Below are 14,716 nucleotides of genomic sequence, written 5' to 3'. Positions count from 1 at the left end.
TACTATGCAGAATTTTCAAAGATTTCTAAAGTAATTAACTATAAAATTATTATCAAATTAAAATTACATGCTTGAAAAGCAAAACATTGTTTGTTGTACACTTAATTGGTTATTCAAAACTCTGTTTCTTAAGTTGCAGTTTGGTGAATCATTTACAAAACAGTGATCAATACAGTAGCTGAATTTCTTTTTCAATAAAGACTATATTCTCGGCTTTATCTCATAAAAAGTTCCGAGAAGCATACATTGATGTTAGAAAAATATCTACTGAGTCTGGAGAGTTGCTTAGTGGTTAAGGACCTTGCTTGAGAATCCAAAGGACCCATGTTTGATTCCCCAGTATCCACGTAAGCCAGATGCACAAGGGGCATATGCATCTGAAGCTCATTTGCAGTGGCTAGAGGCCCTGGTGCACCCATTCTCCCTCTGTCTGTATCCTCTGTATTTCTCTCTCCCTCTCCTTGTCTGCTTGGAAATAAATAAAATAAAATAAAATAAAATAAAATAAAATAAAATAAAATAAAATAAAATAAATCTACTGCTTTTCAGTCACTGATGTGTAGATTTTATAATTTATCTGAAAATTTACATTTATATCTATATCAACTGTACACCTATCAAAAATTATCTGTTATCTCTCTCTCTCTCTCTCTTTCTTAACTATCTATCATCTATCATCCATCTATCTATCATCTATCTAACTATCATCTATCAATTATCTGTCTATCTATAATCTCTCACTAGCTCAGCTTGAGACATAATCTCTACAAGCTGATGGGCTGTGTTCTTGGCTTAAATTGATGAGTTCTTCTATGGATCATGGTTGATGCTATAGAGGAAAGACAAAAAAATTGGTAAATTTACTTGCAATTGGATGCCCATTCAACTGCAATCTGTACTCTTGTATTCTGAATCATTAGGCTCTTATTTACAAAATAAACATGGTAATTTTTAATATCAAAGCTTTATAAAAAGACTATGTAAATGTGTGTGCATATATATATACAGTGTTGCAGAAAAAAATCAATTTCTACCAAATCAGAGAGCCAGAGTCTCAGAGGCCCCCAACACCTCATCACTGAAGCAAACCAAAAATGAACCCAACATGGCTCAGGGAAATTTTGTGGAAGAGGGGGTGGAAAGAATGTGAGAACCACATGTTGGGTCATGATATGCAGAGATATTTATCTTACCCATAACTGTGGGCTAACTCCACAATGCACGACCCATATACCTCAACAAGGAGGGACCAATGGGGAGGGGGTAGGTCATGGATGAGCCTAATAATGGTACCAAACTGACTGTATTTGCTGAATAGAAAACTAATTTAAAAAAAAGATCCAGTGTTGCCTGGTATTTCAAACCGGAGTACTTTGTTAATTAAAAGACACTATGAATATTTAAAATCTTATTGCATACTCTTAAAAAGTAATTTGTTCATTCCATATGATCTAATCAAACACTAGAGTGAGAATCACTCAACTTTAATTTAATAAAATGTAAAACTCTTGTGGTTTACTGTATCATTTGATTGGATTGAAATTCTATCATCTGGAAACACATCCCCCTACTTTAGGCTCAAAAACCTTAACCTTGATTAACAGTTTTTAGAGAAAACAGTTCTTTATTAGTTTTAATGCTCAAATTAAAAATAAATTAATGAAGTATAAGAATCATGAGGAAACCTTAGTCATCCAGATTATACTCATTAGTTACCACTCAACTTAAATAAACCTTTATGGCTTCTTTAGGGAAGAATATGCTCAGAGCTGCACTCCTTTCATCAATTCTGGATACATTTTGAATTCAATTCATCTACTCTTCCTGTAGCTGTAAGTCCTGACTTACAAATCTGCATAGTTCCACAAGAGGCAGGGAACTTAGAGAACTCCCTCACATCTTGATCTGGGACCTGTCAATGTTATTTGCTCTGACTTGTGACATGTTGGCAGATGAGAGTCAGGCAGGGCCTTGAAGTACATTTTTATTACTAGTGACCTGTAGTGTGATCACTTTGAACAAAGACCTGCAACTGGCAAAGAATTTGAAAGACATACCAGTCTGGAGCCATGAGTTTAGCTGACCCAAGTAGTCCTGTCTCCAAGGCCTAGCAGCTATATGACATAAACAGATCCACTTCTACATATAACTCAAGTTTGTTTAAGATATAAATGTTATGTAATAACCAATATCTTTATTAATATGGTCCACTGTCATGGAAGAAAACAAGTAACAAAATAATTGAGGTTTCCACATTTTTTTATGAAAGGAAAATGAATCTAAATGACTTTCAAATATGAAAAATAATAACTTTATACTAACAACATAAATACAAATGACAAAACTAGAGGTAAGTACAAATATAGATAAGTCTTCTATATTTTTATGCTACTACAAAGAGAAAAATATAATTAACAATGTCAAATATTATTTAATTATGGCATATTCTGGGCATTACAAAGGAGAAAAGATCTGGTGGTTATTCGTGTTTGCCTGTAAAAATTTCAATGTCAACATAGCAGATATTGAAATGAAATTAAATATTTTAGTATTTAGTATTAATTATAACTATTTGTCCATATCATATTTTTATATGATGAGTCATTCTTCATGGAAACTAATATTCTTCAGAACATCTTAAAATAATTTTACTTCATGAGAATTAGATGGAACTGAATAAATGATCTAGGCAATGATATGCCTAAGTATAATGCATTACAAATTTTTGTATTACATTATCCAAATCAGTAGTTTTTTAAAAGTGGTCTTTGAATTAATAATTGATATAATTTGTATTTTAAAGCTATTTTGCTAAGTAATAGAGTAAACATTTATCAGAGTGTTAAGAATTGGCTCGCCATAGGTTTATGAGCTGCTCTGACATTATGCAATAGCACATTTACTCTCAAAGATTCACAATATTTCTAACATCAGGATGGGTACTGGACATTCTCTTACCATTTCTGTCATTGCTTTCTTTCTCAGGCTTATAGATCAGAGGGTAAAGCATGAAAAATGACCATGGAATAAAAGATAGAAAATCCTCAATTGTGAAGCATGAAAATATAGAAGTAAAATCTCAGTAGAGAAAGAAATTTCAGTTAACATGACAGGCACATGTGGAAGGCATTGTATCATCCTCCTACTGAAGACATTTTCACAACAGTGATCAAGAAGAAAACTCACAAGACACAGAAATTACATGCTGCATGCTTCATCAAGAGGAAAAAGCAGAACTATTCTGGTTAGTGTGGAAGTCAGAGTAGGAGGCATCAGCCATTGCATGTTGACAGACAAGGTATTGGTGTTCTTAGTCCCATGAAAGGTCAGCGAATAGTGCATGTACATTAAAAAATCAGTCACAATGTGAGTATGATGGAGCCACTTACAAAGAACAAAGCTTCTTTGGGGTTGCAATTGTGTAGAGAGGAGGGTTATGATTGCCACAAAGTGGCCCATGACCCATCACTGCCAACATGGATGGATCTGACACTCAGAAGATGCTTTCAACGAAGTTAGGCCTGATGGATGCTGTGAAGGAGATGGTCTGTTTTCCAAATCAGGAGTTTTACCAGCTTGGGAAGGGCTACTGTGAAGGAATAGAAATCAATACAAGATATTCAAAAGGATGTTGATGGCAGCACTCCCATAAGGAAAAGTTGCAAGAGGATATTAGTAGTAGAGATGAGTAAGTTTTCTAAAGCCATATAAAGTTAATTGATATTTCAAATGAATATTTAAATATGGCTTTAAACCAAGTTCTGAAAAAAAACCCAGATTCAGTAAAATATAAAATCAAAGGTTTAGTATTTGTGAATTTCAGGGGTAGGTAAAAGTAATTTTGTAGTCTTTGATTGTATGCATAGAATTATAGCTGAGAAGAAACTTATAAGCACCAAAACAGTACCATGAAATTCTTCCCTAGTGTTGCAAGGCAAGAAAACTGATTAGTGCATATATACTGTTTTTATAAGGTGCAAAACATAATCTGTTTTATTTCATTGGAGAAAGGAACAAAAATTATTATTCAAATATAATCATAAAATAGAGAGCAACTGAAAGACAGTGACAGAGACCAAGAGAAAGAAGTCATGAAAGATGTAGAGAGGAGGTGAAAGAGCAAGAAAAGGAAAAGAAAGGAAGTGTAAAATAGGAGAGAACTGTGTGTAAGTTTGGGGGTACTGACTCTGGATATCATTGGAAGACCATGATTTGGCCTATTCTGGGAGAGACAATAGCATAATTTTTTTTTTTTTTTTTTTTTTTGCTTTTTACACACAAGCTATTTTTAATGCAGAATTGGTATTATCACATATGTATGTGCATTATTCCATTAGTCTTCAGAGTATTTTTATATCATTATTTAAACAAATTTTTAAACCATGAGTTCAAATTAGAAAATAATTTTTTAAAGTATTGAGTAAGTGTGTGTGTGTGTATTTATGATGAGTGAGAAAGGCCTTGTATGTGAATTAACTTCCTTACAGATTCCTTTACATCATTGTTTCTGAGACTGTAGATAAGAGGGTTCAGCATAGGGATGACCATGCTATAAAACACAGTGATAACCTTGACCAGGAGCAGGGAGCTTCTAGATTCGAAAACGCAGTAGAGAAGGAGAATCGTCCCATGGCAGAAGCAGATGGCAGTCAGATGGGGGGCACAGGTGGAGAAGGCTTTTCTGAGTGCTCCCTTTGTAGGAATCCTGATGACAGTCACAAAGATGACCACATAGGACACAATGATGATGATAAGGCTGCAGATCTCATTGAATGTACAAATGACTGTGCATACCAGCTGGCTGAGCGTGGTGTCAGAGCAGGCTGCAGAGAGGATGGCAGAGTGCTCACAGCAGAAGTGATTAATGAGGGTAGATCTACAGTATGACAGTGCTGAAAGAAAATAAGTGAGTGTGGAGGAACAAAGTCCACCCCACAGGTAAGTGCTAGCTATCAGGAGAGCACAGAACCTACGAGACATGGCAACTGTATACAACAATGGGTTACAGATAGCCACAAAGCGGTCATAGGCCATGGCAGCTAACATAAATGTTTGGGTAATGACACAAGTGCAACCAAAGAAAAACTGTGCTAGGCATCCTTTGGGGGAAATAGACCTGTCTTCTGCTATCAAGTAGTGTAACAGTTTTGGTGTAATTACAGTAGTGTAACAAAAGTCAACAAAAGACAAGTGGCTAAGGAAAAAGTACATGGGATTGTGGAGTTTGGGATTAATCCTGATGATCAAAATCATACCTAAGTTTTCAAGCACAGAAATGGTATAGATTGTCATAAACACCAGGAACAGTGGCACCTGCAAGTTTGGATATTCTGAGAATCCCAGGAAGACAAAGACAACTCCAGTACTCTGATTTCTGTTCTGCTGCATTTGGTTCCTGTGGAAGGAAAGATGAGCATTCAGCCTAAGTAGTTGCATACGGTGGCCAATATGATAGGAAAGCAGAACATTTTGATTCCTGTGGGGATGTGTATTAACAGATGGCTTAAATAAACCTGTCATCACAAAACAGTTTGTTTCCACCCATGTATTTATTAGGAATGTTAGGGAAAATGTCAGTAACTCTTTTCCTTAGTGAAATTCATTCTCAGCAGCCATTTCCAATGCTACTTTTTAGGAATATCTTATATTTCAGGCTACAGAAAATTCTCCATTCAGACTTCTCAATCTTAAATAAATAACTTTACCAACAGTAATGATACTGGAGTTGTTCCTAATGATGCTAAGTTGTGAAAATATATAAGGGATCCAGACTATTAGAAAACTCCTGTCTTCGGTTTTCTTGAATTTTCAAATAATTCCACTCTTATTTGAGATGGTTTAGTAATTGATTATCATGATTTATTTCTATATAGCTGACTGTCTGCCTACTTCTCAACTGATATATCTCTACAAAGGAAGATATATTGTCTTCTATCAGTTAGAACATTAGAAGGCATAGTAAATGAGCAGAACTTATGTAATTTCTTATTTAAAATAAGGACATACATGTATAAGAATACAGAGTAACAAAATACAAAATTTTTCATTGTCTGTTCGATAAGTAAATTTCTAATATTGGTTATAAAAATGACAAACACAATGCAATCAATGCTCAACTTCACAACTGATTTTGAGAATCAGAAATATATGATTTTATCATCTTCACACATGAATACTGGGAACAATATCAGCCTAACCTATAATAGGCAATAGTATATGGACTCTTCACAATAAAGAGACTTTCATAAGATAAGTACATTGTAGATATGTTACCATTGCTCATTCATTTATAAATACAAAATACATAGATATATTACTTTGCATATTTTCTATATCCCACATTATTCTGATTGGTGTATGAAATAATATTTTTATTTGTTTATTTTTAATTAATTAATTATTTATTTCCAAGCATAAGGAGAGAAAGAGAGACAGAGAAAGAGAGAGAGAGAAAGAGAGAGAGAGAGAGAGAGAGACAATGAATGTGGGTGTGCCAGGGCTTGTTGCGGCTGCAGATGAACCACAGACAGCTTTATGTGAGTACTGGGGAAATGAACCCAGGCCAAAAGGCTTTGCAAGCAATAGTTCTAAATACAAAAAATTAAATTGCTGTATTATGGGGAATCCTTTCTGGTAAGGAAAATGAGATATACAGCATTATTTCTCTAATAAGAACAATCAATCAAGATATGGGTAATTTTATCAGACATCAACAAAAGTGGGCATGCTTGGATATGAATAGCTCAACTGAAATACTTCAACTCTAGCTAGGGTGGTGATGTGCACCTTTAATCCCAGTATTCCAGAGGCAGAGGTAGAAAGATCACGGTGAGTTTGAGCCACTCTGAGAATAGACTGGAAACAAAACAGAACAAAACAAAACAAAAAACAAACTTTACCTCTCTGAGACAAGGTCAATCAAAAGGATTCTTGTGTTTTATTAATTACCTTGACTATTCAGCGGTGTCATTTTCCATGCTGGTTTTTGAAACTAAAGCTCACATCTTTGGAATTAAACCTGGTTTTGGTTCTGTTCAATGAGATTATGTAGACAAGATTCAGTACTGAACATGACATTTTGCCCATTATTTCATTTACAAGAGCAAATACTTGTCTAATTGTTGTCATTTTACAATAGTTAGATTGCTTACTGTTTTCTCCCAGTAGCAAATTTCTAGAAACTGGATGCTAATTAGTTTGGACTAGCTTTAAACGCTTAACATCTGTTGTGTGCACTGGTCTATTCAAGTTAGAATATGACATTCAGAACAAAATATACTCTTAGTTATAGAAACATATGTGTAATTAAATAAGAGGAAAAGGTAGTATTTGACTCACTGGTATGCTTACCCCTCTTCATTATAGTGCCTGTTGTGGTAACTTAAGGAGATAAATGTGCACTATATTTTCAATAAAATGCAACAGTGCTTTTATAAGATTTTGGTGTTTGATATGCTTATTCTCTACATATCAAGTCATATTTGAATCTTTGCACCCATCTGCTCTATTTTTTCTGTGCATGAATACTTCATTAACTCACTTGAATAGTAACATTTTCCATCATATAACTATGACTCAGATATAAAAAGTGGCATCGCTGACTGGCCATACTTTGTTGACAGGTCATTTGCCGAGTCTTGAGAATGTTAATGACACTTAGGAAAGTCCTTTGACCTTGAACCAGGGCAGTATGAATTGAAGCTCTACTTCATTAGCCTATTAACATTTGGCTCTGACAAGTTATTTAATTTCTGAACCTTAACTATTTTTGTATATATAGTGCTGTCATCCTATAAATATTATTAATCATTAGTATTATTAGTGTCACTTATTTAGTCCTTAAAATCTCTTTTCATCTCAACTTTCATAGAAAGTTAAAGCAAAATTCAAGAGCTAATCAACAAGTCCTCCTGCCTGAAGTCCCACTCTCCAACCTTTGTGCTCATCAAAATTACAGTATGTGCTTTCAAACCCAGCATGAAACTTTTTTATTTTATTTATTTATTTAATTGAGAGCAAGAGAGAGAGAGAGAGGGGGGGGGGGGAGGGAATGGGCGCGCCAAGGCCTCCAGCCACTGCAAAAGAACTCCAGATGCGTGCGCCCCCTTGCAGCATGAAACTTTTGTTAAATTTTATTGAAGATGGTGCTAAAATGCTTGAACATTGACAAAAAGAATGTTTCATAAAGCATTTTTAATCTGAGCATTTCTAAAGACCAATAAATCTCCAATGTCATTGAAAATCCATAATATTCTATCCATTTACTCATCATTTTCAAACTTTCATAAAGAAAATACTTTCTTCACATATATCCTAAGCAGTAGTCATACCTCTGGACCAGCGAGCTGCTCCAAAATATATTCCTCGACTCTTAATGCTTTCACTAAGGGATTTTGTCCGTCAAGAACATCAAAGTATTCCCTCAAATTTTAATCGGTATTATGTAGTTTTGAGAAATTGCATGCTATATTCTTTCAGAAACTTTTGGTGATTAATATTGGTTTCAAAGTTTCACTGTTTGCCAGCTATAAAAGTTGGAATACATATTTTATTAAGTACATGTATATAATATCTTCCTCTAAGAGACTGCTAAAAGTTAAAAATGGTTAATTGGTATTACTATACTGTGCACCCAGGTTATTACACATTACTAAAGCAGACTAATAAATGCCAAAAATAAAATGATAGCAAAATTATTTATGATGAAACAGAGTTCAGTACCTTGTATTGTTATTATCAGCTGAATGAGACTGGTATAACTGCCACTAGGCTCACAGAGCTTTTTCTCTACAAAAAATAGTGTATTTCTGGCTTCAGTACTTCCCACGTGTGAATTATAATGTCATACAAAGATAAACTAATCACAGGACACCAGACGCCCTCTGTATTCATGTATCAATGGCGTCTTTGGATAATTTAGTAAATTATTAATGTTAAGTGTCAAGAATTTGACTACAAAGATTATTCAACTTAGGAATTGGCAGAGGGAGCTTTTTAAAATATTGGCTGGTAAATGAGCCAGCAAAGATTTTTAAATTGCTATCCCAAAACCATGTCATAAGCAAAGAAAGCCTTGCAGTGTGGTAAAGATAATATACATATATCTTGCACTTATTTTTATTTCTGCCTGCAGAACCTTAGGGAATCAGACCCTAGAGAATCATGGCTGAATGTTTACATTATTTTCAAACAAGTCTAATGAAGAAAATTATTTTCTGTTAATTAAAAATATAATTAATATTAGTCACTAAAACATTAGACTTGCCAAGATTGGTCCCCTATTAGGAAAGTACAAACATTCTATAGCAATCAAGTGACTGATTTAAAGCACTATATGTTCATGGTGGGTGAAATGTATAAACAACTATGTCCAACTCTTTCTAAAGAAGCAGGCTAAACACACAAGAGATGGTGTGGAGAGGGTCATCAGATCCCCCATCCGAGATTTAGGCACCCCTGTGCCATGTATATACAATGATGCACAAGATCTTATGACCTCAGGGGGAGATGGAGTAGATAGAGAAGAAAAGACCTAGGCAGAATGAGCTCCACTGGCATTGTTTCTCTGGAGCCTCCATGCTCTGTAAGTGAACCCTCACTCCAAGACTGAGGGAGGAGCATCTGCAGCGGTAATCCTGATACACTGCACTCCACTGAGGTGGTGTCTATGGAGTCTCCATGCTCTATAAGTAAGCCCTCACCTTTAGTCTGAGGGAGGATCATCCCCATGGAAACCCAGTAAGCTCCACTGAAGTGCTACTCCGTGGTCTCATACTCATGGACAGGGTCCAAGAGCTTCTGAAAACAGCCACAGGGAAGTTGTCATTCAGGGTGGAATAAGACTGCTCCATGGTACACCTGTTCTGGGCCCCTAATGCTCTTTCAGTAATCGCTCATCATGAGACTGAGGGAAGAACATCCAAGGAGTAATTTTTTTTTTCGAGCATGTTTTTCTTTATTATTATGAGTTATATACACAGTGTGTATATAGCCATGTTGGTACCATTATTAGCCTCCTCCCTGTCCTCCCCCCTCCATAGGGACCCTCCTCATTGGTGAATGTGGGTAGTGCATTGTGGGGTTGCTTTTCATTCTATTTTCAGCATATGAACAGTGTTTGGACTATAGTTTGTGCTCATAAAGAACTTACTTTTGTGTAAACACAATTAACTGTATTTTTGGCTGATATATCTACAGTCCCTTAGTGAAGGCCAATGCAGAGAGAATGCTTTGAGTCTATAAAATGAGTATTCTGTGCTCATGGCTAAAATTTTAGCTGGAGAACTTAGAGGTTATTACCACATTTTCTTTTGGTATCTCTTGTTCCTAGTAAGATTTCTATTGCTTATCTAATTATATTTCTGTTATAAGTGTTCCTTTATCTTGATGCCTCAAGCTTAAACATAAAAATCACATGATCATTTCGATAGATGCAGAAAAGGCCTTCGACAAGATACAACATCACTTCATGATCAAAACATTGGAGAGAATTGGCATGGCCGGTTCACATCTTAATATAATAAAGGCAATATACAAAGCACCAAAGGCCCAAATAATACTTAATGGAGAGAGACTGGAGGAATTCCCATTGAGATCAGGAACAAGACAGGGATGTCCTCTTTCACCTCTGCTTTTTAATATAGTTCTGGAAGTCCTAGCCCAAGCAATAAGGCAGGAGAAGGAAATAAAAGGGATACAATTTGGAAAGGAAGAAGTTAAGTTAGCGCTATTCGCTGATGACATGATTGTATATGTAAGAGACCCGAGAGACTCCATCCCTAAACTCCTGAAGGTGATTAACTCCTACAGCAAAGTAGCAGGATACAAAATCAATGCACAAAAATCGGTAGCATTTCTGTATGCAAATGACAAAGACACAGAAAAAGAAATAAAGGACATAGTCCCATTTTCAATAGCAACAACAACAAAAAAAATACCTTGGAATAACGTTAACCAAGGAAGTAAAAGATCTATACAATGAAAATATAAAAACTCTCAAAAAAGAAATTGAGGAGGACTTGAAACAATGGAAAGACCTCCCATGCTCCTGGATAGGCAGAATTAACATTGTGAAGATGACAATCCTACCAAAGGCAATATATAGATTTAACGCAATTCCAGTTAAAATCCCTACAGTGTTCTTCACAGACATAGAAAAAATGATCTCAAATTTCATATGGAAAGGCAGAAGGCCTCGCATATCCAAACATATCCTCAGCAAAAGAAATACCTCTGGTGGCATCACCATACCCAATATAAAGTTATACTACAAAGCCATAGTAATAAAAACAGCATGGTACTGGCATAAAAACAGGAGTATAGACCAATGGAATAGACTTGAGGAACCGGATTTTGGGCCAAGCAACTATAGCTACTTGATATTCGACAAAGGCCCAAACAATATAGACTGGAAAAAAGATAGCATCTTCAACAAATGGTGCTGGACAAACTGGATAACCACATGCAGGAAACTAAAACTTGATCCACACATTTCACCATGCACAACAGTCAAATCCAAATGGATCAAAGACCTCAACATAAGACCAGAAACTCGAAAACTACTGGAAGAAAATTTAAGACGTACCTTCCATGATATAGGAATGGAAAAAGACTTCCTGAATAAAACCCTAGTGGCTCAAGTTCTTAAACAGTCACTCAACCATTGGGATCATATGAAGCTGAAGAGTTTCTTTACAGACAAGCATATAATAAGCAAAGCCAATAGAATACCCACAGAATGGGAGAAAATATTTGCAGGTTATCCAAGGAGTAATTTTGACATAGAAATTTTCATCTACTTGGGTACTCTGGTGGGGTGCATTCTTATTAGTAACCTTCTGTTTATGCTCTGTAAGTGATTCCCCAATAAGCTCAATGATTCATGCAACTAATATTGGTATAATCATTCTTTGGTCTGCATATTTGAGACATATTTGGGGTGAAGATGTGTGTCTGCATCTCCCCAGTAGAAAAGTTTCCAATGATAGTGGGAAATATGATACTTGTGGTGCTTTATTCAGGGGTCCCACATAAGCTTAGGTATTTTGAATGCTCATTACCCTGGTGATGAAAATTTTCAAATTAACACCTCCTGGAGGTAGTGTATTGTTGGGGATGGGCTTATGGCTGTTATAGCCAGAGTACCCATGCCAGTGTTTGGCACATTCTAATGTTGCTATTGTCCACTCAATAGTGGCCAGGAGGTGATGTCCACACTTGGCCTATGCCACCACCATTTTCCTCTTCCATCGTGTAACTTCCCCTTGAATCTGTAAGCCAAAATAACTTTTTTTTTTTTTTCCCCACAAGCTGAACTTGGTCAGGTGATTTCTGCCAGCAAAGACAACCAGATTGCAACAGTAAAGATGGCATGGAGAAGTGGTGTCATTTGCTTCTGGACACGAGACTATGTGTCTTTGGTCTTTTGGAGCTGATTTGTAAGAGGAATGTGAGTGAATTTGAAACCTTGGCCTAAGAGATGCCTTGCAGTGCTGTAAGTACAGCTTGATGAACTATTATGGTCAGAGTTGAAATACCTGAATGCAGTAATAACTGTGGACTGTGAGGTTTGGATTGTGAGGGTGAGAAAGAGCTTTGCTTGGACTGGGATAGAAGCAGTTTGTGTGACAGGTTTGCTGTTAGGCCTGTGTCTTGAGAACTTGTGCAAAGTGGCAATGCATAGAAACAGACTGGTGTGTGCAGAAGGATATAGCACAGAAAGAAATCTTTGAGCCCAAACTGCTGCCTTTTTAGCTTCAATTGTATGAGAGATTACAACCTTTGAGATTGGCCCAGCTGACCTGCCTTGGGACAGCAGAAAGAATGCAGTCTTTTGAGGGACCTGATATTTAAGGAGTGTCTGGTTCTTCAAAGTTTGCTTTATTCCCACATGGATGAACAAATTGGCTCTCCATCTAGTATTATGGAGTACAAAAATGCAGGAAAGAGAGGGTCATTGAATTTTCAACATTATCTTGTGTTTTGGAAACAGTTATGGGCAGTGTGACGCAGGTTTGCTGGATGCCTGCATGGAGACCCAATGGAGCTGTTAGGATGGTCTGTGGGTTGCAGTGGAGACCCAGTGGAGATGCTGGGACTACAAGATGGCTACTAAGGAGAGCTGCTTGTCCTGGGAGAAGTTTTCAAGGACAATGAGTAGTCTAGCTGGAGGGGCAGAATTGGGACTCCAGAGACTTGTCAGTGGTTAGAATTATCAATCTTGGAGATTTGGCACTGACTAGAGTTGTTGGACTTGGAGCTACCTAGGTTGATATTTGCCCTGTTTAAATATTTTATTGGCTGTAAATTTCTTTGCTATGCCCAATACCATCTTTTTCAGTGTGAATGTTTATTCTGTACCATTGTTTTTTTTTTGGGGGGGGGTAATGTTACTATGGCTCAGTTAAAAAACATTGGAATAAGGGGATGTTTGAACATGGTTGCAATTGTTAAAACAAACAAAACTATAAATGGGGACTTTAAAGTTGGATCAAATGCTTTGCATTTTCCATCATAGATGGTTAACAGTTTATGAGGGCTAAGGGCATAATGTGGTGGTTTGATTGAGATATCCCCCATAAACTTAAGTGTTGTAAATGCTAGGTTCCCAGCTGATGGAGATTTCAGAATTAACACCTCATGAAGGAAATGTATTGTTGGAGGTATGCTTATGAGTGTAATAGCCAGTTTCCCCATATCAGTGGTTGGCACACTCATTTATTGTTATTGTCTACCTGATGATACTAGAAGGTGATGTCTACCTTCTGCTCATGCTGTAGTTTTTCCCCACCATAATGGAGTTTCCCCTCAAGTCTGTAGATCACAATAAACATGTTTTTCCTCATGCTGCTCTTGGTCAGGTGAATTCTGCCAGCAATATGAACCTGACTACAACAATACTTCTAAGATCACAAAAACTAAATTACATGTTGTTCTTTGCATTATTTTTTATTTATAAACCCTGTATGTAGTATGACTTATATCTTTCATTTGACATTTATCATTATGTTTCATGTAAAGGTAAAAGTCACTTTGTGTATGTATATTTTTTAGACAATTGATAGTTGTGTTCAATAAAATTCAATACTTCTTGTTTTCTTGTTACTTTTTTGACAGAACCTCCATCATGAACTCTGGAACCTAATAATTAATTTCTAAATTCCAACATTAGTGGAAGAAAGTTATCTGAACTAAAAAGGAATCAGGTGTGGTGGCACATGCCTTTAATCTAAGTACTTGGGAGATATAGGTAGGAGGATCACTATGAGTTTCAGGTCAGTCTGGGTATACAAAGTGTATTCCAAGTCAGCCTGGGCCAGAGTGAAATTCTACATCAAAAAACAAACAAACAAACAAACAAACAAACAAACAAACAAACAAACAGACAAAAAACAAAACAAAAAACCAGCAACAATAAAACTAACTAAGTAACTAACTAAATAATACAATAAATATTAGGGTTTTGATGAATGTGGTAGTACACAACTTTAATCCCAGCACTCAGGAGGCAGAGGTAGGCATATCACTGTTAGCTTGAAGCCACCCTAAGACTACATAGTAAATTCCAGGTCAGACTGAACTATCATGAGACCCTATTTCAAAAAAAGAACAAAAACATAACAAACAAACAAAAATATATAGATTAGGTTCTTTGAAAGGATAAACAAAATCTCAAAACTTTTAACTTAACTATGAAAAGAATAATTACACAAGATGA

The 14,716-nt window shown here is 36.0% G+C and overlaps 1 protein-coding gene across 1 annotated transcript; it reads right to left on the bottom strand.

Moving 5' to 3' along the window:
• Nucleotides 1-2,562: 2,562 nt before the first annotated feature.
• Nucleotides 2,563-5,388, bottom strand: LOC101601066 (olfactory receptor 5D13-like). Its single transcript, XM_004667656.3, has 2 exons — nt 4,486-5,388; nt 2,563-2,568 (listed from the first exon to the last, which is right to left on the bottom strand). Exons 1-2 carry the CDS (start codon nt 5,386-5,388, stop codon nt 2,563-2,565), a joined length of 909 nt encoding a protein of 302 aa, XP_004667713.2.
• Between the last annotated feature and the right edge of the window lie 9,328 nt (nt 5,389-14,716).

Source organism: Jaculus jaculus, chromosome 1 (genome assembly GCF_020740685.1).
Source record: "Jaculus jaculus isolate mJacJac1 chromosome 1, mJacJac1.mat.Y.cur, whole genome shotgun sequence".
NCBI classification, from domain to species: Eukaryota; Metazoa; Chordata; class Mammalia; order Rodentia; family Dipodidae; genus Jaculus; species Jaculus jaculus.
This window is presented reverse-complemented; position numbering and strand designations above follow the sequence as displayed.

Bases quoted from the DNA above. Each gene is read 5' to 3' on its own strand.
- LOC101601066 (XM_004667656.3), bottom strand. From the start codon at position 5,388: ATGCAGCAGAACAGAAATCAGAGTACTGGAGTTGTCTTTGTCTTCCTG.